Here is a 23,813-nt window from a genome sequence, read left to right as displayed (position 1 = left end):
GACACCGTATTATGCGTGACATACGAAATCATAAAATGACTGCGACTCCATAACTCTGTGGCTTCAAATAAATATTTTTCGCGCCAGAAACGTTATATTGACGTATGAACTGTCAAATTTGGTCAATAGCTTTTAGCTTCTGCATAGAGCAGAATTTACAAATTTTTATTTAAAATTTATGCATTTTAACGCATACCTAATCAGTTCAGTACGGAATTGTTGATTGTAAATAAACTACTAACTATCAGTGCTGTATAGTGTATATTATTTTTGAACTATTAAACATTGCTGTAATAAATAAGCTGATCGAGATACATTTGCTATTATGATCATCCTTGGGACGGTAAAACAAACTTGAAAATTTCAAGTCTAAAAGTACTCTGTGCTTGAAAATATATAGGTAAACAAGATTGTTTATTTTTTAATAATTATAATAATTTCATTTAAGTTTTCTATACTAATTGTTACATTGTTAACATTTCAATTTCAGTCATGGCTAAAATAATAACAATGAAAACTGATCTTGAGAGTATCTTAGAAAACGTTGATGATTATACTATTGATAGTGGATATTATTCAAGTATCCAAACAGCATTAGAAGCCAAAAATTCAATTAATGAGTCTGTTGTAAAAAAATTGTTATTATTTTTACAACAGAACCTTGATAATGGTGATAAGCTGTACACAGTAAATAACCTCAATATAATAAGTTGTTTCCTGAATAAATTAAAGGTAAGGGTATTGTATGATTTTGGAATGTTTTGTAATTAAAATATTTTGATGTTTATTATCTAGTAATATAAACAATACTTATTTATATTTTCAGGACAGTGAATGCACTCAATTTAGAAATCAGGCTTCCCTGGCTCTTTGTCTGTTAAACTATCTTAAAAGATGTGTCCACATTGTTAAAATAGACTCAATAAAAATTCTCATTTTCGATATCTTGCTCAAATTTCCGGAGGAAACTCTAATTGTGTTAGTATTAAATAATTCCAAAAATTTATTTGAAGTTATAGAACTGTACTGTCAAGAAAATCTGCCTGTCTCCATTAGAATACAGGTAATTACTACACATTTTATGTAATGTGCTTATACTTTTAATAAGTATTATTTGCTTATTATTGATAATACTGCTTTTTACAGTTTACAAGAATTATCACAAAGCTACTCAATATTTTGCAACCAGATTTGAAAAAGAAATTTGTATGTGATGGCTTAGATATCTGGTTCGGAAAAATTCTACCAACAGTGTTATTGGCAATACCTCAATTGTCAATTGCCGAGGGTAATGATGCAGTCACATGTTGTGAAACTCTTACTGAAGAGATAGTCTTCATTGATTATGAATATAACCCCCTTTGGGAAATCTTTCTGGAATGCATATCCACAACAGCTAAGTTAGTTTAAGTTTCCTTTGTTTTTGTTATGTTTAGATGTAATTTAAGATAGTTGTCCTTCACTTCTAACCAGGGATGGAAGAAAAATTTATATTGGTTTAGCAATTAATGTGTTAAATAGTGTTAAAATAGACGGCTTACGATTGTAAAAAATATAATAACTTTAATTTTAAATAGATGAAGCATAGTTTCTGGTAACAGATCAGCCAGCTAACATAAGTAGCACCCTTTCACGAGGCACATGGACCAGCCATTGTCTCTCAACCATGTCGCCACCACAAGCAGCATATAACTTAGGGCCTAGAGATAATGATACTTATGCCTTACTGGAAGTTTTCTCGTAATAAATAATTTTTTTATTTAGTTTTACAGTAAAGTATTAACATTAGACTTAAAGTACACACACTGCTTAATTTTTCTTTAATCATTTTGATCATAAATATTCATTATTTTCATGTGAGGAACAATTTCGAATTTTATGTGGCACATTTAAAAATAACTATATTAATAGTTCTAATCTATTTAATATTTAATTCTAATCATTTTACAATATATTTCTTCAACTGATTAATATGAAGTCAATTGTGTAACAACAAACCTGACATGTAACCAGTACAATGTCTTCGTACATAAAATACAATCATGTCTCAATTGGCGTAAGAGTTATATTTTAAAAGAAAATAACAAGCATTGAATAAAATTGATGCTAATCAAATAACAGCCAGCAATGACAGCTTGATATTTACTTCATCTCTCTCACTAACAACATTAACATCAAGTTAAAATATAGGGGCACATCGAAAACATACACTTCTATTCTGTTCTTCCTACTGGATGTTATACCACAAGTTTTCCAATGTCATCTTAAAGTAGACCACAAAGCTTAGAATATTTGTTTTCTAATTTTATTGGGTGTGATTGATGGTAAATATTGAAACAAATTGTGGTGTATGCATATTAGATGTGGTGAAAACAGTTCCTTGACATTTTCAAATTGGTAGCATCTAATTTTAGATAGTTCAGTACATTAAACACATGCCAAACTATTATTGTTGTAACTTTTCTTACAGATACCCTGTTATACTGATAAACCTTTTAGAGAAAAATAACGATCTTTGGCACAGGCTGTGGATAGTATTTGTAAGACTTTTGAAGAATCAAATAACAAGAAGTTTAAAATATGGGTTTCCAATTAATGCAATGCTGCCAGTTGTGGAAAATGCATTCAAAATGGATGTTACAAACAGATGTCGGGCATTCAAATGTTGGGAAGCGCTCATCAATAACTTGTGTACAGAGACAAAGGATGTTAACGTGATAAAAAGAATTAAACTGCTGCTTACTCCACTTAATGCAAACAATGCGAAACACGAAGAAGTTGCTATTGCAAAATTTTCTACTTGGTGGTGTTTCATAGTTAAATATCAAACAATAGTGAATAAGTATTTTGATATTACAGTTGTACCATACTTGACATTCTGCTTTGGAAATTCAATAAGCAATAATCAATCCAATAATCCTGCAATAATCCCTGGAATGCTTTCTCATACCACTAAATGTTTGTGTATTGAGGGAGTCGCTGATATCTTTGGTCATTATAAATGTGCTGGATGTGTCAGTAAAAAAAGACTAGATGGAAAAATTGTAAATGCATCGCAATTAGTTAAACACTGGAAAGTTTGGATGCATACCCTGAGATCAGTTTTTAAAGTGTGTATGGAAATTGGAGAAGAAGTGAAAAATAAGGCACAGTGTATTTGGAGATCGTTTATTGCGACATTGGGAGACTTACCAGATAATAGCATACGAAGAGACTTATTTTTTGAGATATTGACATTGTTGCGTGAAACTGTGCAGGTAAATCTATGTTTCTATACTTCTTTCATACCTTGTTACAATATTTTCTTAAATAATTATTGATCACCAGAAAAAAGGGATTTGCTATTGATTTAAAACACTAGTGTAATACAGATTTGCTTGACTGTATCATTTTTTATAGAAAAGAGGACAAATGAGCGTACAGGTCACTTTATGCTAAGTGATATCACCCACCTTCTCTTCCAACCAGAGGAATCACAGCAGTACCCGCTTTTTTTTAACAAGAAACAAGGATATTGTGTTATCATCCTGGAAACACCACAAAAGGAAGCACAGCTTTTTGCAGCACTGGTTTTAATTTTGAGAGACATTCAAGAAGTAACTTCTCTAGTGATGACACAGTGAGATCCCATAGAATGTGTTGGTTTTTTATGAATAAGTGCTTGTATTGGTTCATACCTGCCCCATATTATAATAGATACCATCACGATGTTCACTGAAACACTGTTTCCAATATGAGTGTGTTTTTTTTTAAGCCTGTCTAGAATTTCGGTCAAACCTTAAGCTTTGGGGAGTGCTTCATGGTGTGTGTTTAGTCCCTAGGTGCACACTTTGGGAACCCTTGGTCTAGATGAATCAATTATTTGAGGAATCCCATGACAGTTTTTTTTGACAAAATGACTTTTCGGAATTGTGTTCTGTGGCAGTAATACACATTTCAGAGGGAAATCTGACAAGTCAATGAGATAGAAAGGAAATTATAACTAGTTGAATATTTGGTTTACTTGAGTAACCCCTTAAGTCAATGACTAATGAGGTTTAATAAAGGAATGACACCACAAAACCTGCTTATAATGTTAATACTCTTAATTGTGAAAGGCCAAAGGGTGTAGTAAATTATTTGCCGAAAAGTGTGGCAATTTAAATTAGTGTTACATTTTCAAAGGTTTTACTAAACACTGGTAGAATTTCTAAAGGTTGGTAGTTGTTGGTATCCTCAGTGGCCCTTGACTAAATTAGTGGTATAATTAATTCTACTTTATTTTGATCTAATGATTTTTTTAGGACTCTGGCAATTTTCAGTCCGTAATTTATTTTTTAGGTGAATATTGCTGCTAATGTTGGTTTGTAAAACATTTTGCCATTATAACGAGTTCAATAGCAACAAGTACTTTATTATAAACTAGCTGACTGTTGCCAGTCAATGTCATGTCTGCACATTGCTCTGTACATAATAAATAAAATAGTGATCTTTCGTAAATATGCTCCCTGTTGTTATAATGAAATTGTTTCACAGCAGAACTGTCAAACCGTGTGTTAATAAATCTCACATAGAAAATATGTCCTTACAAAACAAACATTGGAAATAAAAATAATTATGGGTTCCAAATCGATATAAAAACTATCCTATCTCTCAAGTAGGAGTAAACTGCACTCTATGAAGTCATCCCGATAATTGTCAGTATATTATTTTAGGAGATATATATATATATATTAACATTTGATACATATGACTTAATGCACATAGTTAACTTTATAACAATTGAAATACAGTTATTGCATCGAACAAATATAACCTAATTTTAGAATTGAAGCACAAACAATATTATTGTAATGAAAACCTTGACATCTCTAACAACATTTACTTGATTACAGCAATCACGAGGTAAAGCGTCAGAGTTCATAATTTGTGACTTATTACCAATTCTGTGTGATGATGATAAGAAAATTAGATGTCTGCTTGCGAATAAAGGCGACCTCAATGCTCCGGGACCAGAGGTATTGTCTATAATTCTGGATCCATGCAATGAACTTTTTTATAACAGGTAAGAATCAACCTCTTAATTTTATATACTTCTGCACCTTCATTACGTCATGTAAAAAGCATGTTTCATGCTTTGTCATTTTCTAACCCCCTTATTCATAATGGTCCGCTAACTTTAAACAGCCGCTAAGGAGTGTTTTTTCTCATTCTGACTTAGGTCAATAGAAGAAGAGAGAGTGAGAATTAGCAATGCTTTAAGGCGCGGTCACACCTCAATATCCACAAAATTTGGTTTCTTAGAGAATCAATAACAAGATGACACAATGAAAATATTCTGACGAAGAAAATACAGTACCAAAAAAAGGACTTAAAGAAAAATTTTAACCTAATAGAATATTTATATATAGTTTGAAATATCCAATAAGAAATTCGGAAGTTGCTTCCCAAAAATAAAGTTTGGGGTTAAAAATCTTTGAATTTTCAGCGATAACAACATTCTTTTTTTAAGAATTTAATAAAATTAGTATTTTTCTAAAACTTCAACCGAACAATTGTTCAATTTAATATGTTTATTTTGAATAAACAAAAGAAAACCAGTAAAATAAATGCCCATTTGTAGCTTAGCCACTTGATCAACACAAATATTGTACAATGTACAATGGTTGTAGCATTTACAATCCTAGTCAGTCCGCGCCTTAAGTTAGCAGACTATTATGAATAAGGGGGTAAGTGAATGCAGTGAGGGCCGCATTTAAAGGAGTCACCATCTAGGAGGACGTGAATTTCCTCTAGATTTCATTAGTCAGCTTCCCCAGTCATTATATATTATCATTCGTGACAGGCATCGTCATGCTCGCTTAAATGCCACTGCTTGTGGCAGCGACGTGGGGCGGGTCGATCCCTTTCCTAAAATATGGTCAAGGGAGGCGATGGCTGGTCCATGCGTCATGCTCGTGAACGGGCGCTGCTTGTGGTGGCTGGATGATCTTGTTACCAGGAGGTCTGCTTCATGTTTTTTTAATAAATAAAATAAAAACGCATAATGCCTTTATTTATTTACGGTATGTGTGGATTAATGCATCTACTGTACTCTTGTGTATTTAATTTAATTTTCTTTTTATTTGACGCGTGACACGTTGCGCGTCAAAAAAAGGCTTTCTGTTTCTGACGTTTGAGTATTTTTGTTGCGTCACGTTGCATATATTGGAATTGAAATGATTTGTAAATTGCATGAAACATATGAACTTGTAAAACCTAATCTGTTTTGAAAAGAGCAACCTTAGAGTTTCTTGCTCATGCTTCTCTGAGGAAAACTGCCTTCCGAATGAGCTGTATGAAAAAAATGACATATTTCAAGTGTAATATGATGTCCCTATAAAATAAAAATAGATCTGATTTGATTATTAGTACAATACAGGTAAAGAACAGTACTAGATATACTACTTCATACTAGAGCGCCCCAATTGACGCACACACACATACACACGATTTACACGGCCGCTAAGCAATCTTGGGATTACCTGCCTCAACAAAACATGTGGATTTTTTAAAGACAAAGTTCTTTATTTGCCAGAAATATTCACAAGTAAAGCTGTTATAAATTTAAGAGTAGGCACATGTTTTGTCTTGACAGACATACACAAACAACAAATATTGTAGTGGTTTATACAATACACCTGTGCTCTTAAAACGCCAAGCATGATAAAAGCGTCTTAATATAGCATAATTGAAGCCGCAATGCTCTACAAACCCTTCTATGGCTAACAGTGAAAGTATTAATACTATTTTATACAGCAGTTGTATAAGAAGGGTCAAAAAACTTGAGTGGTGTGGGTTACGATGTAAGCCGCAGGCGAACATTGAAATGATTGACGTTTTGTGAGTTATTTTTTAATTTTAAATGACACAAAAATTAAACAAACCAACACCTACAACAATTTTTCGAGTTGCTGCTTAAATGGGCGGGTTAATCTCTGGTGAGTGGTTTTATTTTTACTACAATGAATGGCAAAGGTTACACCCATACAGCCAACGCGGCAAAAGTGAAAATTACACAATATATCTATCTAGCAGCATCTTGGCAAATTATATTAACTATTTTTTTCTTACGTTGACATTAAAATGCTTAGTCTAGTGATATAATCGATGCACACGCGTTTCATACGTTTTTCAATAACATTAAAACTAATGTTGATGATAAAGTATACGGTGAAATAAGAAATTTATTAGGATATTGATAATCACGATAATATTGACAATCTTTGTTTCGCGCGCCGAGACAATGACGCGAAATACCGCAAATTTCATACTGTATTTTTTTTATTAAATATAATTAATCTGTATGTTTATTGTATATCTATCATGATAGAAGATGTTCAATAAATTAAATAAATCATTTTTAATATCAAGTAAATGTATACGACGCATCTATTATCTGAAATACCGCAAATATAAAAATTAATTTATTTTTCAATTAAAGATATTAAACTCTTTGTAAATCTATCATGATTAAAGAGATGTTCAACTAATAAAATCAAATTTAATATCAAGAAAATGTACGGTAATAGTACACCTCTATTTTCTTGAATTTAACCGCATATAACCACTTTATTAAAACAATTACTGTGGTACTCGCTAAAATTAAAAATGTTTTGCTTATATAAACTTTACATGTATTGAAGTAGGTAAGTGCATGTTTAAGCACAAAAGCATAAAATATGTACTCAGGACCACTAAAAATTGTGTACTACTTCGTTGTCCAGTTAAGTCCATTTAGTTAAGGTGGGCCTGAATAATGACTAGAAGAGTCTCTTGCTGCTACACATGAAAACAGGCCAGGTTTATTACATTAGTGTGCGTTACACGCTACGTCTTACACTCGCAGTTTGTAAGTCACTTTGTGTTAGTGTGCGTGCATTGCTCAAAATAGAGTTTAGCAGTCAACCCCATTTTTTATGGCTTCATCGCCGCTGTAACAGTCTATTTGAACGTATAAATGATCTAAGGGTTGGTGTAAGTAAAGAGCAGCTATATATCAAGATATTTATTTGGTTCAAAAAATTGTTTTTCCAGTTGTGGAGTAGAAGCTTCAGTAAAAATTCTGAGATCTTGTTCAGATTGTTTACTTGAGATGGCCAGTAAAAATTCGTGCATGCCCTTCGAAGATATTTTAATAGAATTACCTTGGAACCAAAGGGGTCTTCTGATATGGGCCGCCATTGCAGAGTCTATAATTCAGCGTAACAACGTTATATTTCCCCTCCTTTGTGAATTGCAAGACCTAATGATGTGGCCATTCAAAGTTACACCTGTATTTACAAATGTAAGTATATTTAATCGCCCTTTTTTAATTTATTTTTATACACAGGATTATGTGGGACTGGCACGCACTAAAACCTATGTGTATTCTTAGATGGTCCCGTTGGCGGAAATACGGTATTCACTTGCGTAATCACCGCGCTCCCGTGGGTACTTGAATCCCGGTCCCGTTATTCCCGGTGGCAGCCGCTAAATTGCTGCCGAATCCTCAATCACGTCGGATACGGCGCAATACCACCCCAAGGTGACGAATGCGCTTTAGGTTCGTCACCTATAGGCCAGCATCTCATGGAGGCCTGATCAAAGTCTGTGCAACGGCACATCCAGCTAGCCTCGGGACTACTTTCTTCAAGGTTCTTCTTGCTCTTCAATTGCCTCTGCTACACCATATGATCACGAAGAGGAATACATTGTTAGATTATAAGCCTTTGGCAAGCAATATCCACCATTATCTGCTGATGTTACGAGGGAGCACCGGCTCCAGTTATACTCCACCAAAATGTTAACACTCCCTAATGAGGCACTCGTGGAGTTTACCTGACTAGCTCCCTTTATTAAGGTCAAAGGTAAAAGTATCCACCAAAGCGGAGAGAAGACGAGAGGAGATATGCCACGAAGCTGTCATGTTATTTCCACCAAAGCGGAGAGGAGATGTGAGTTGTGAACGCTCGAAATCAGTCAAGTAATGTCTACGAAAGGAAGCCGTCATGATAATGAGACATCTATCATCTCTGCTTGATCCATTACCACCGATGCTAAGCGGAGAGGAGATGTAAGTTACGAAATCTGATAGGTTATCAAAATACATCTCTCCTCTCCGCTTTGGTGGATACTGGGCATTAATAAAAACATAAGTTTATTGGCAGTACTTGGGCAGTTCAACATGGATAAAATTGATTACAAAAAAATACTATTCTTAAAGTAATTGATGTGATGAACATTAAATGCTTTTATGCATAATATAAGTTTAATTTGAATTTCAGACTAATAAATATACAGAAATCTGGCTCTCTTTGTATGCATATGTAATCAACAGATTGCCATCAGACGACTTGGAACAAATGATTTTTAAGATGCCCTTCTCAAAGAAGGAATTTGATAAAACATTTGCGATAAGAGCAACATTAGCTTTAATAAACCGCAAATTAGAGGATGAAGGTTTGCATATTTTAAAAAAAAATTAACAATTATTATTATTGTTTGTATATTTTAAAACTAAAGATGTGTTGTTTTGTTTTTTCAGATATTACAATCTATGATGAGGTTGAGTTTCTGAAGAAACTTGTTGTTGGGCAGAACAATAACAATATTGTACCATTTATTATTCCTATAATTGATACTCTCAAGATTATATTAACCAAATTGACAGATAATTTAAAACTTGACTTGTTTCAATTTGTGTTTTTGATTATCAATGAAGTGCTTATGCTTTTTAAAACATGTATCGAAGAAACAACTCTTAAGGTAAGGTATGAAAGCAACAGGGTGTGGAGACATATTTCATATGTTTTAACCATATTTTTTGACAATCTGTTGCGGTAGAAACTACTGCAGGAATACTATAATTTTTTTCGTCTGTGAAATTCTGTATTTTTATGTTATGTTCAGATGAAGTAATATACAGTGTCTGCATCATAGGTATAAATAAATAAAATCGGGGTTTGATCGCGTTTTAATTTTTTTAAATATGTGGATAATTAAAGTGTCATGATTTAAAACTATGGATCATCTATTAATGCTATTATGTTTTATTTTTTTCAGACAGAACAGTTGCAACTTGCTTATAAAGAGCTCATATTAACAATTGCAGATATTGTAAATAGTAATGTGACACATCAATGCATTTTTAAAACCACAATCATTGAGGGTCTCACCGATTTTTGTAATTGTAGTACTATGACAGATACCCTTTCAAATTCTGTTTTAGTTTTACTTAAACGTCACTTTGATGTTAATAATCGTCGAATAAAAGTTTTAATTGATAAACTGGAAAATAAAGATAAAAATCAATTACAAGATCCTGAAACAAGTAAACTAAAGGATAGTAACAATTCATTTTTGTCTCCTAATCAAAAGAAAGGTATCACAAAGAGGAAAAGAAAAAATGTTAAAATAGTTGATACTGTTTTAGACAATGGTGAAGAATTTGTTGTAGTTGAATCAAATTGGAAATTAAACAAAAAAATTATGACAGATAAACAAAAGGAAAAATTTCAAAGAAAAGGAGAAGACATTCCAGCATTATATCAAGATTTGTCGCAATCACAAGACGAGTTTAAGCAGAAGACATGGAGAACTGATTCAATGGATACAACCTCATCTAGTAAATCGGAAACATCATCAGAAAATAGCAAAGTATCAGCTTGTACTCTTAAAAATATTCCCAATACCGAATTTAGGCCTAAAATGGTAGAAAATATAATGAATAACGTTGATGTCACCTTAAATTCACCAAAAGAATCATCTATAACAAAAGTTATTGCTGTTAACAATCAAGAGAATTCGCTCTTCGGAAATAAAACATCTACTTCGCCAAGAATAGCTCTAAAAGATCGTGTTATTAAAAATGTAAGAAATTTAATTGAAAAGTCAAATAAGGCTGAGGGAAAAAATGACCTAAATACCAGTTTACGTGAAAATCCATGTAAAACGCCCCAAAAAATGATTAAAACTAGAACATCAGGTATTAACTCCGCACCTTCTCACTTGAACTCTATAAGACCATCTCGAATGAAAAGGTTTCCTAAAAAGTTTGATGATACACAAGTTCTACTTGGAAGGCGACGTAGTTCGGAATCCCGAAATCAATCACAATCTCAAGACGATCAGACCGATGACGCTAATATTGTTGAAAAAAGTTCTTTATATGAAATTTCTCAACATTGTGATGTAGAAATCAATGTTCCCAATGATGATTTGGTAGTTCAAGATGGAGATAATATAAAGATAACTGAAAACACGGTCACCGTAAAAAATAAAGATTACAACACCAACCTAGCCTCGCCAGAATCAAATCGCGGATGTACTAATGATAAGCAAAAAGAAAAGAATTTGAGTGTTGAGACTGTGCCCGAAATAAATAAACAATTAGAGAATACTGAAAAAAAGATAGAAGAAATTGCTAACGGACTTGTAACTGCGGCTACTGCTTTGAATGAAAATGAAACAGATATAACTGATATAACCCTCGCAAAAGATACAGAAATTTTATCTACACCAAAAAGGGCGGCCACTACTGAAACAGTTATTAGTATCGAAAACTCAACATCAAAAAAATCCAGTCGAAAGTCTCGCATTGAAAAAAGTTTAGCTATTGATATGGTAGATGGACATCCTTTTTTAAATGCACCGTCGGAAAAGCGGGCTCGAAAGACTTTATTAAACACGCCATGTACCAGAAAAAAATTAGGTAATATAATCAAAACAGACGAAACAGACAATGATGCTAAATCTTGTAATGAAACTTCCGATATTGTTCAGTCTCAAAATATTGAAGATATACCTGCTTCACAGGATTTCATAGAAGGATCACAAGATTCATCCGTATCGGAAAAATCAAATAAAAAAGTTCTAAGAGTGAGGGTGACCCCAATAAGTCTTAGTATACTCAATTGTTCACCCCAAAATATAATGAACACTAATAGTAGTGCAGAAAGCAGCGAAAATATTGAAAACGATACTAATTTGACTAACAAACCACCTGAGAAACAAGATAATATCGTAGATTTAACAGAAAATATGGACACAGAACCCATAACTGAAGAAATCATAATTGACCCGAAGGAAACCGAAACACAAATGACGCAAGCTTGTAATAATACATCAGAATTCAATTCTCAAAATACGGCTAATGCTGACACACAACCTATGGACCCTTATTTACACAGCACGCTAAGTAATCCAGTTAATATTGAAGGAGTTGAATCGATCAAATGTAATTTAAACAATAGCGAACAAGTACCAAATAGCCAAAATCCAGATGTAACAATTACATTATCAGAAGATTCAAATGCATTAGTTACTGCAAATGAAACAACTAAAACTATTACTGATTCTGTTTTGGGTAACTGTAACAGTGAAGAAACTGTATCGTCTCCATTTAGAGATGAAGAACAACGAAAACAAGATTTTCACAATAATACATTAGAAATATCTCCAATAAAAACCTTGAGTCCTATTAGAGATGACCGCACGCCATCGCCTGAAACCAGTAAAGATTATGTTGTAATCCAACTTTCAGCACCAGTTCAAAGTAATGGAGAACCAATAGAAAAGTGTAATTCGCCCGAAATATTTACAGAAGATAAAACATCACCAGAAAGACGAGATTTGTCTCCACCAAGAGATGGAATTTCAGTTACGACTTCGAGTCCTAGTTCCTCGTTATCATTAAAAAAGAACAGACCTCAAGTGCGGCCTGTAGGTCGGAGCGCACAAATATTAGGCCTCTGCGATCTAGACCCATTAAGTAAAACTCCCAATACAGATGTATTACAAGATGATGGTATGAGAAAATCAACGTTTATTAGTACTTCAGTGAAAAGAAATTTAAAGAATTCATACAGTAATACTGTAATAATTGATGGCGACGTATCTAACGGGAATGAGGAGTCTACCACATTTCTTAAGTTGAAACGAACTTTACCGTCAAATGACTGCAGTCCTGCTGGGCCAATCTTAAAACGTAAACTTGCCGATATTGCTGATGACGCATCACCATCCCCCGCTAGTAAGGTAAAAGAATTTCAGCCAATTTACTACTGAAATGCTCACTTATTACCTAAAAGAAGTGATAAACACAACATAACTGCGTAAAATCAATTCAGACCTATGTCAATTCAAAATCTAGATTGTCAAGAGTTACACTGCTCTTGTCTTCATGGAAACAGAACATAAATTCATAAATGCCTACATATTGAAGGAATGTCCCCTGCAATATTTCGTTATCATATTATTTGACATGTAATTCTTTTTTTTTTCAGAAAAAACGAGTTAGTTTTCATGATCCACCTGTGTCCACGACTCTGTGTGTGAAGAAATATATAGAACCCAGTGGAATTAATTCACCACAGAATTCAGGTTCAAAACGTCTAGAAAGACAGATGCGCCAACAAACACAGACACATAAATCACAAAGAAGGCTTGATACAGCATTTAAATTAGACATGGCGTTAACAAATACAATTGAAAGCTTCAGTCCAGTTCCTACACAAGATACAGACACCCAAACAATGGATCTGGATAATACCCCGGTGGCAGTTGTTACAAAAACAAGCGACTTTAATGACACTTTACCAATTTGTCCTGATCTCATAAACTGTAAGGATTCTATAGCAAACGTTGCAGCAGAGTTATCATCGCCCTCCATGAAATTATTGCTACTTAATAAGATTGACGACACAGCGAGTACAGTTGGTGACATGGCAAAGATGACTGAACTACAAATATCTAGACTATGCATTAAGGCACCAAAAGTTGAGACAGCCCGAAAAGTTTTAAATAATTACTTTAACAAGATAAAAGTAGACAAAATAATCACGAATGAAGAATCTCCTAATATACGTGATGTTAATGATTTGGAGAATTCCAGTAATGATGTTGAAGTTTTAGAGAATACCAGTAATGATGTTGAAGTTTTAGAGAATACCAGTAATCATGTTGAAGTTTTGGACAATACCAGTAAGGATATAAATTCAGATATGGTAGAAAATGTAGCCGAAACGGAACCACAGACAATTATAAAAGATATTAAGTCTAACGGTATGCAGACTGATGAAGTAAACTTGTCTCATAGCAGTGTACAAACTGATGGATCTGACTCTAAATCAACTGAAGATATTATTTCGTCATGCTTAGTAGAGGTATGTATTTATTTGATTTTCACTATTTGACGTACAATAAACAACTAGACTCACTATCACAATTATTTTGTGGAATTGTTTTTTTTTGGAAAAAAAAAATTTTTTGAAAGAAATTATAAGATCATATATATTGTAACGTGCCCACTATAGTTAAAATAATACAAAAAATTCTATTGCAATATTTTTATTTTGACGCGTTTAGCAGCAAAATAGTCACAATTTCTCGTACAACTCTGAAAGAGCGGCGCTATAAACGAATCTTTCATAAATCACGTTTTTTGTTTACAATAACCAAGCTTGTTTACTTAGCAACCCATAACATAACTATCTCGACTATTGTAAACACAAGTGGATATAAGTGATATATATAGATATTCAAGTGGCCGTGCTAGGTTTGGCTCCAAAACAGCTCAGCTTCTGCGGGTGCGCGGGACTTGTATATGCGCGGGATATCAGGTTAAAAGATCGTCAAAAAATGTCCGAGCGGCTTTGGATATATATAAACATTTACTTGTACGTTATAAAATGCTATCTACATTCAAACATTCATTCAAATTAACACCTTATTTCGTGGCAGTAATATTCAAAGTGTGTACGCTTATTAGAATTTGATATAGAGTGATTATTTGCGAACGAGACGAACGCTAATACGAGGCAAGACCATTTTATTCTAGCAATTGAAATGTAATTTTTATATTTTAATTTTAGCAAAAACGCCAAGTTAATTACACAATTTTGTTTATTTTACACTTTCCTTAAATACGACACACATCCTTTTTAAGTTTGGATATGCTGTTATTTGAACAGTATATATATATATATACCTAGGTCTTATTAGCCATAAATACTGAAACAAAGAAAAATTTTTTTTATTGCAAATAACATTTATTTCTTTTACAGTGTGTTAGTTTGATATATAAATATAAAACAATTTAAAATATAAAAAGATTATTAGAAGTGGTCTCTATTGGCTGCAGTCCTTAAAACGTTGAGGCCTGTTATTAATAGAAGCACGCACTCTTTCCATGGGAAAATTCTTCATTGGCAAACGTACGGATTGTTTTAGGGACTCCAAATTATCATGGCGCTTAGAGCAAGCCATACCTCTCTAAAACTGACCAGAAATCATAATCCAGCGGATGAAGTACGAACCGTTCGTTTCCAACCAAGACTGCGCAGACCGAGCTTTATGATCCGGCGCCGAGTCTTGCTGGAAGGACCATTCTCGGTTTTTGAACATGGTGTTGTTAAGGGGCTTCACTACCTTCTCAAGATCTCTTCTTAAAATCGTATACACTTATGCAAATGTTTTGATACCTTTTTCACAAAAGTATAGCTCAGTTACTCCTTCATAGCTAATACCCCACAAAACCATCACTGAAGTCGGATAGTGCCCACGTTGCGCTCTTTCGACTAATTGGTAGCTTTTCTTAGAACTTTAAGTATAAAAACGGTAATTTTGTTTGTTAAAATGTTGCTCAATTGTACCTCCCTTTGCGTACCGCTCTAATCGGGGTAAAAATAGGGTGGTAAAATGGTTCTAGGTGCTCTCTTCATCTCCCGAGATAAATCTTTTGCTTTCGGACAGGATTTCTTCGAATTATTTCCCTTACTGCTTTCACCACCCTTTTCGTACGAGCACTACGTGGACGGCTAGATCTTTTTTTGTCACAAACAGAGGAGGTCTCATTGTACCTATTAATAGCCCGGTACTCAAGCATTTTACTAATACCAAGCGTATGGAAAGTTTTAAAAATTGTATTTGGCTCCATAGCTACTTTGTGTAATGCAATCACAGCGATACGGTTCTCTTAATCACCCAACTCCAATTTAATATCGAAAAATATTGTACAATGTATTGGCGCCAAAATAAGAAAACCAATGAACAATTATAAAAAATGACAGATTCCAAATTCAAATGTAATATTTTGTTTATTTTTTAATTGTAACAGTATCTATGGCCAGACTAAGTATTTATAATAATACTGATTTTTGATGGTACTGTACATTTATTAAAGCTGTTATTTTAACATTACAAACATATGATTAATTAGGTGTGATTTAATTTGACTGTAATCTTTCAGAGAGCTGATTTTGTTCAAGTGTTAGCTGATGAATTGGATGAAACATCAAAGAGTCATTTAGCTTCATCACTCTCAGATGAAAGCTTCACCAATTTAGTATTGAGGACATTAACTTCAGATAAATCCTCTACAATAATGGATTGTTTAATCGCAAAAGCTAGTCATAATACAGGAGATTCTGAAGAAGATATAATGTCTGTTATAGAAAATTATGTTTGCAACAAGCTTGACTCAAAGAATTTAATACTTTTATGTAGCAATATACTAAAGAAAGTATATGACAAGCCCTGAATAATCTGTTTATGATTTTAATTGATATTAAATGTTTTTATGTAGATTTTAATTTGCATGCATTTTTAACGGATAGGATCGTTAATTATTGTTTATGTCGTCTTTATATTAATTAGGTGCCGAATAAAGCAAATATTAAAGAGTTAATTTCATTTATTACAAAACAAATATTTACATATTCAGTCACGGGCAAAGGCTAAATCAACAAAGTAAATTTAAATTATTTATAGATTTACATTTTATGCTAATGTCTCTCAGTATAATAAAACGCGGGATTATTTTGTGTAATATTAACATGACGTGCACTATGTAAGGCTTATAAGTGCGATAAAGTTTATATTGGCTGGAGAGTAGCGAGTCTTTGACATTAGCATAAAATATCTTTGTATAATGAAGCCCAAACTCTTATACAGGGTTCTATAAATGAGGTACCACATTTGAAAAATAGAGAAGGTACATGGCATATAAGGTATCACAATCTATTCACAGGATACTTGAGTTAAAGCTCTAAATATATAAGACTTAGCTATTTTTAACACTTATTTACATTTATGTACTAGCTTACATAACACCCACCCATTAAAATAATTATCACACAGACTGTCCAATTTTACTTTAGTGGTATAAACTTATTTTCTATTGTAGTTAAGTGACTATACCTGATAAGTTGCTGTATTAGTTCGTAGGAGCAATGTAATAAATAAAATTTGAAATATTCTTGTTTAATTTCGCTATTTGTAGTATGTAGGGAATTGTCTGTAGAATTATTTATTTGAAAGCAATGATTTTAATTGCTATAGATACTTGTTTAAACTTGCAATCAAAACTGTCTAGCGCAAAATATCAGCAGATTTATCCATCACCATTCTACTATTTTAAAGATATCTTCTTACTAATAAAGTGATTATAAATAGGTCATTTATTAACATTTTTCATATAATCAAATATACCATACTACGGTACGACAAAAAATTATACAGACAAACAATATAGTTCACGTAACTATAAAAATAATACTTTGGTCCACAATTGAGCACATGAAAAAAATAGTCCTTGAACTTAATTTTCAATTTAGTCACTGTCAAGGGAATCGCATTTCTGCGACATAGTCGGTGTGCTCAAGGTTGTGGTGGGAGTTAGATCGTCTGGGCGCGCGTGGTTTGTGAAGATTGTGATGGGAGTGTGTCCTGGTCACTCTGTATGCCCCTTCTCTTCTTGGACCGCTATCACTTGTTTTCCTGGGACTTGTAACCTCGTCTTCTCTGTGCCCAGGTGGTCTTTTGTTACTGTCAAAAGCTCGACGATTAGCCTCATAGCGTTGTCTTTGCCAAGTTCTGTCGCTATCGTGTCCGTAAATATCTAATTCTCCAGATGGCTGGAATTGACTCGTACTCTGACCGTAGTTAAATCTCCTCCACCCGTCTTCATACTTCTGTCTAGAGCCGTCATCTCCTATTTGTCGTCTCTGCGATTGATTAGAGCTGCTTTCACTAGTGTCTTCACCAGATGTCCCAATGCCAAGATCTTTATCTTCGCCGTATATCTTATATATTCCATTAGGGCTTCCGTTTTTACCATTAAATATTTGATCATTTAACATCAGTTGTGGGTGGGGTAAACAGTAAGGATTTGGGAAGATTTTTTCCACTTTGGCTATTTTTACACTATCGGGTTTTCTTGTGCAAGAGCCAGGTCCGAATAGAGACAAAAGTACAGGCAAAAGGAACAGTCCATGCATTGCGCCGAAAAAGATGACCATAAACACCATTTTAAAGAACACAGAGAATATATAACTGTCGGCTAAAAGTAGAGCAATTACACCCAATATTGTACTGAATGATCCTTGACAAATAGGGAGTCCTAAAGAATAAAGGCATTCACTAACTCTTTCTTTAGGGCATTGAGCTTTGGATGCCATGTACGCATAGCAAATATGTGCGGTAAAGTCAACAGAGAATCCTATGCACATAATAAGATTGATCATCGATATAGAATCCAGATTAATATCCCACAATGCCATATATCCAACCACCCCAACTTCTATGGAAATAATGCTAAAGGCGACCCATAGAGAACATAGTATGTTGGGGATGAAAATAAAAGAAGTTATCATCATCATAAGAGCCCCATAGCAGAGATTTTGTATTGATGTCGGTTTCACTAGCTCGAACTGAAACAAAAAGAAAATTTATCGGTTAAAAGTTAGTATTGTAAAACAGCTTAATAATATTGGTATAAAACTAATATAGTTCGAATCATCCAATTAAATACACTTTATTCAGCTAGGTCACGGAAATACAACACTTATGAATGTCAATATTTTTTATTTTTGTTTCTACCGCTACTTTGTAAAGGGTTGAGCTAATGAGAAGTAGCAGGAAAGTCATTGCCACTCTTTTCATCGTTTTTCAATTCATCTCAATTACAAATTAATCAACTCAAATAGTCAATGCTTTACACGAGTAAGTCAAAAAAGTAAATGTAAATTAATACAAAACAAAAGCTATTGAGTAGGTACAGTAGCTGCACCATCCACACACTTCGTAAATAAGTAAAGGTATTTTGCAATCATTTTATGAGCAATTATGACCTTAGACTTACAATATACTAGCGTATAGACAAACAAGTCTATACGCTAGTGTATGATCATCATCATACAGCAAAATAGAAAAGGTCACCGAATCTATTGTTATTGTAACCGGTTTTGATTGACAAGTCGTAAACAGTCAGCCACGCTTGGAAGTAGCTCCATAGTGTATTGAATATTAAGCCACTAGGTAGTTAAGGAACACATTGACAAATAAAAAGGAAACGATGGCTGGCCCATGCGTCATCTCGTGAACGGATGCTGCTTGTGGCGCTAGGTCGACCTGTTATAGTTAATAAATCATTGTATTAGTTGAATGCAATTTCTAATTATAACAGTAATCACGACCATCATGTTCACGAAGCATACTTACACAAACAATGAGTTCAAGCTCTAAAGGTTGATGCATCCAACATACGATAATTTATATGTATACTGTAAATTCTTTATTAGTTTTTAAACTAATTTGTTATGTATATTACAGCCATTGTAAAATACTCTATTTGATTGAAAATAGTGGCTGTTGAGTTTCTTACTATGTTCTTCTAACGAGGTCAATTTTTACGAACATATATGGTAAATTCAGTAATTTAAAAGAAATATTTGTAGTGACGATTCAAAAGCGCTTAGTTTGAGCCTAATTGAATAAAGTTTATTTGACTTGAACTATGAAAAATTGGTCACGCATTATCGAGCTGTCAGGTTATTTATACGCTAGTATATTCTAAGGTCTATGATTATGACACAGAATAATGGATGTGTGCTTCTTTGCTCAAATTTTTAAGAATGTACATAACATGAACAAACAAAATACCAATAGGACATCTGGGCTCGAACCAGGGTCTTCTATTTTCCGGATCACCCAATATCCCATCTGAGCTATTATAGTCTTGTATATAGTGGCGAAATTTACCTTTGTATTCTAATATTATTGTAGCTGTTTCTCTTTAAAACACGGATAAAACAAAAAATTTTAAAATTGAAACCTAGCTAGATCGATTTCTCGCCCCCGAAACTACGTGTTTACTAAATTTCATTAGAAACTAGTATTATTATAGACTTAAGTTACCTGATCGAAAAATACAAAGTAAGGATGAAAGACTGAAGCATTTAGCGGTGACACAGCCACGATATCCCTGAGCGCTTTCACCATCTCTTTCTCATGATTGGTTCCACTTATATTGATAGCTTGGATCAGGAAGCGCGAGGCGAGTATTTGTTCACCAGATTCATCAAACTTCACATCCAAGGAGAAGGGGTTCGCTGGGAACAGCCAGAGCTGAAACAACGAATGTAATATTAAGTAAGTACCTATATAGATAGTTACTAAATAAATTGTTGATAAGAAAGTAATAATTGTATAAATTATCATAGACTAGCTGACCCGGCAAACGTTGTTTTGCCATTTAAATTATTTTTAGAAGTAGGCCGTTTCTTGGACATTGCTTTATTTTTCTAAAATAAACGTAGCCTAAGTTACTCCTTATTACATCAGCTACCTGCCAATAAAAGTCGCCGGATTAGACGGAACAAACAGACAGACAGACAAAAATTGTAAAAAATTTTATTTTAGTGCATATACGGTAAGTATATGTATTCATAATATATACATTTAGTAAAAAACGGTTATTTCAATATTTCAAACATACACTCCAATTTTATTTCAATGTATAGATAATTCACACAATATTTTTATAAATTATAGCCTATATGTTATTCTGGTGTGTAAGTTATATTATTGCAAAGTTTCATCAAAATTCATTCAGTAGTCTTTGCGTTAAAGAAGTTCTAACATACATTCAGACATACAAACTTTCACATTTATAATATTAATAGGATTATAATATGACTTGACGACCCATATAGCCGAATGGTTAGTGACCCTGACTACTAAGCTAGAGGTCCCGGGTTCGAATCCCGGTAGGTGCATTCATTTAAATAATAAATATGGATGTTTGTTTCCGAGTCATGGATGTTTATATGTATTTATGTATGTTTAAGTAAGTATATTGTATTAAATATATAATATATCGTTGTCTTGCACCATAGTACAGGCTGTGCCTAGTTTGGGGCAAGACAATTTGTGTAAACGTGTGTCAAACAAATATATATATATAGTATTAAGCATACAAGTAGTAAGTAGGATTTACGACAGAGCCATTTTTTAATAAAATATTTAAATTTATTTATAGATAATGCCTGAACAGTGGCAGGAACTTTATTTTAAAATTGTATACATTTACCCACGGACTTGTAAAATGCCGTCGTGAGTTGTGAAAAAGTGTAAAAACGATACTTTATAAGTATTTGTGGCCATATATGATTATTTAAGTTAACAAAAATTGTGTAACTAGTATCCCCCGTAACCGCACACACACTAGCATAACGGTGCTTCACTTGCTAATATCACGGCGCGGAGTCCTTCTTTTTTTACTAGTCCATGACATTTACCGTTGTATTTTATGAAGCCTACTAGAATTAGTGTCAATCCCTTATTTCTAAAATAATGAAAATCACTATAAAGAGATTGGCGATGATATTATTCTAATTTGTAGCGTGTCGGATCCGGTTGAATTTAATTTTAATTTCCATTTGATGTTTGTCTTACAAGACGTAAACATAATGTTATAACAAACCTCTTTTAAGTTCTTTATGAAGTCCTTCTCGTTGTCGATCGTAACGTTTAGGTAGTCATTATTTCTATCAACGTAATCGATAAAAGTTCTCAGCCAAGATTCAGTATACAACGAGTTCGATATGTACGAAGTATTTTCCAGTCTCCGCGTCAGTGTTTCCACCTCAGCTTGCACCTTTGGATCGGAGTAATTATGCTTTCCAGTTATGACAACCTGAAGAAAAAATTAAAAGGAATTTTAGTAATTCTCAAAAAAGCAAAAATCCCAGCAAATTGATGGGGCAACACGGGCTGACCTTGTCATAAAAATGTATGTGTGACGTCAGCAAGCAGTGGTACCGCAACGGCACCTTTTTCTGCCGTGAAGCAGTAATGTGTAAGCATTACTGTGTTTCAGTCTGAAGGGCGCCATAGCTAGTGAAATTTCCAGTAATTTCTGGGCAAATGAGACTTGACATCTTATGTCTCAAGGTGACGAGCGCAATTGTGTTTTTTCAATGATCTTGAGCGGCACTGCATTGTAATGGGCAGGGCGTACCAATTACCATCAGCTGAACGTCCTGCTCATCTCGTCCCTTTTTTTCATTAAAAAAAAATCATAAAAGAAGCAGCTGTAGCATCTAATAGCTAATTAAACCTACGTTAAATAGTTTCTCAACTATCACTTAAAATTTAATACTTAACTGTGTCAATAGCTTTCATATAGACATAATCAGACAAATTTTGATCGTGATTTTAAGTCAAGTTCTTTATAGTACGTCCAAATCACTACCCAAATGAAATATCCATTGATATTGGGATGTTTACTCAACTCACAGGTTGATATATAAATTAATTTGTATAATTAAGTTAGATAAATTACTTTAAAAAAACAAATTCAATAAATATTTTGAATGTTTTGTGATGTCACAACTACAACTTACGTCGTTTCGTCGCCCGTCTCAAATAAAATTGACCTAATCTGGAGGTCTATTACCAAAATCGAAATCCGAAGTTTCGTCCGAAACGAAAGAACGACGAACTTTAATTTAAATCGTATTGCCAAAGAGTTTCGGAACCATAGACATAACCATAAAAAGTGAGATTGTAATTACGAACTTATTAATCTCAAACAACAAAAAAGTAAATGTTAAGTAAATTTGGCAATAAGGTAAATGAAAGACAAAATGTCTTATCGCGAACTTCGTATCGATTTTCGGATCCGAAACACTTTCGTAATTGGAAGTTTCTGTTTAATTTGGTAATAGGGCTCCTTAACAGAAAAATAACGTTTTAGAAAAGAAATAATTACCTGTATTCTATAAGGAAACTCTCTGTAATACATATCCTCTCGGTCGAAGAATACGACGGAGTAAGAATCATTTTTGGAGAGTCTACGCCTTTCTAAGCCCTCATTGAGATTAGTGACACCATATCCAGCTCCCGCTAAGTAGGCAAGAAATACTACGATGACAGCAGCTTTAACGAAGTTATTATTGAGCAGATCAGCCATGGTGGTCTTGAAGAAAAGCATAATACAGTGCTCTTTGTTGTCCACTGGATTCATTGGGTCAGCCTTGTCAATACCCCCAGTGCACCAGATACGATAAAACCATGAACGTTTTTCTGAAAAACAATTTTATCTATTAACATAATAAATATATGTTGTAGGTATTATGATGGGTACTCCCAATATATCTTATATATAAAATTCTCGTGTACCGTTGTTTGTTACCAAACTCCTCCGGAACGGTGTATGAAATTTTGTGTATGTAGTGTAGTGTGTAGTATCTATATGTAGTCTGGTAGGGTAGGTCTGAGAATCAGCCAACATCTATTTTTCATACCCCTAAATGATAACGTTGTGGTGATGGGGACCTACCCCTAAAATTTTTTTTTGACAAATTTTTTATTTTATTATGATGATTCAGCATTGAAAAATACACACAACTTCAAATTTTCACATTTCAATGATTTTTTATCGCGATCAACCCCTGTTTTTGTATCGCGATTTTATTATTATGTTCCATCCACAGATCCTCAATAGGGTTGCAAGATGGCAATCGAAGATAATA

General features: G+C 33.5%; 2 protein-coding genes across 2 annotated transcripts in view; one reads left to right on the top strand and one right to left on the bottom strand.

Moving 5' to 3' along the window:
* The first annotated feature begins 142 nt into the window (after positions 1-142).
* Positions 143-17,252, top strand: LOC126976458 (uncharacterized). Its single transcript, XM_050824777.1, has 12 exons — positions 143-400; positions 491-732; positions 827-1,063; positions 1,147-1,400; positions 2,471-3,257; positions 4,875-5,044; positions 8,056-8,305; positions 9,285-9,459; positions 9,545-9,765; positions 10,063-13,035; positions 13,284-14,162; positions 16,247-17,252. The coding sequence occupies exons 2-12, from the start codon at positions 493-495 to the stop codon at positions 16,535-16,537; spliced, it is 6,477 nt and encodes a 2,158-aa protein (XP_050680734.1). The 5' UTR covers positions 143-400; positions 491-492; the 3' UTR covers positions 16,538-17,252.
* Positions 16,673-23,813, bottom strand: part of LOC126976465 (patched domain-containing protein 3) — an 80,983-nt gene continuing 73,842 nt past the window's right edge. The window contains exons 8-11 of the mRNA XM_050824795.1: positions 23,051-23,364; positions 21,761-21,973; positions 20,194-20,403; positions 16,673-18,707 (exon numbers count right to left, since the gene is read on the bottom strand). Coding sequence (XP_050680752.1) covers positions 17,619-18,707; positions 20,194-20,403; positions 21,761-21,973; positions 23,051-23,364 — 1,826 coding nt within the window. The 3' untranslated portion in view covers positions 16,673-17,618. The remainder of the gene's footprint in view (positions 18,708-20,193; positions 20,404-21,760; positions 21,974-23,050; positions 23,365-23,813) is intronic.

This window comes from Leptidea sinapis, chromosome 41 (assembly GCF_905404315.1).
Source record: "Leptidea sinapis chromosome 41, ilLepSina1.1, whole genome shotgun sequence".
In the NCBI taxonomy this organism is placed as follows: Eukaryota; Metazoa; Arthropoda; class Insecta; order Lepidoptera; family Pieridae; genus Leptidea; species Leptidea sinapis.
This window is presented reverse-complemented; position numbering and strand designations above follow the sequence as displayed.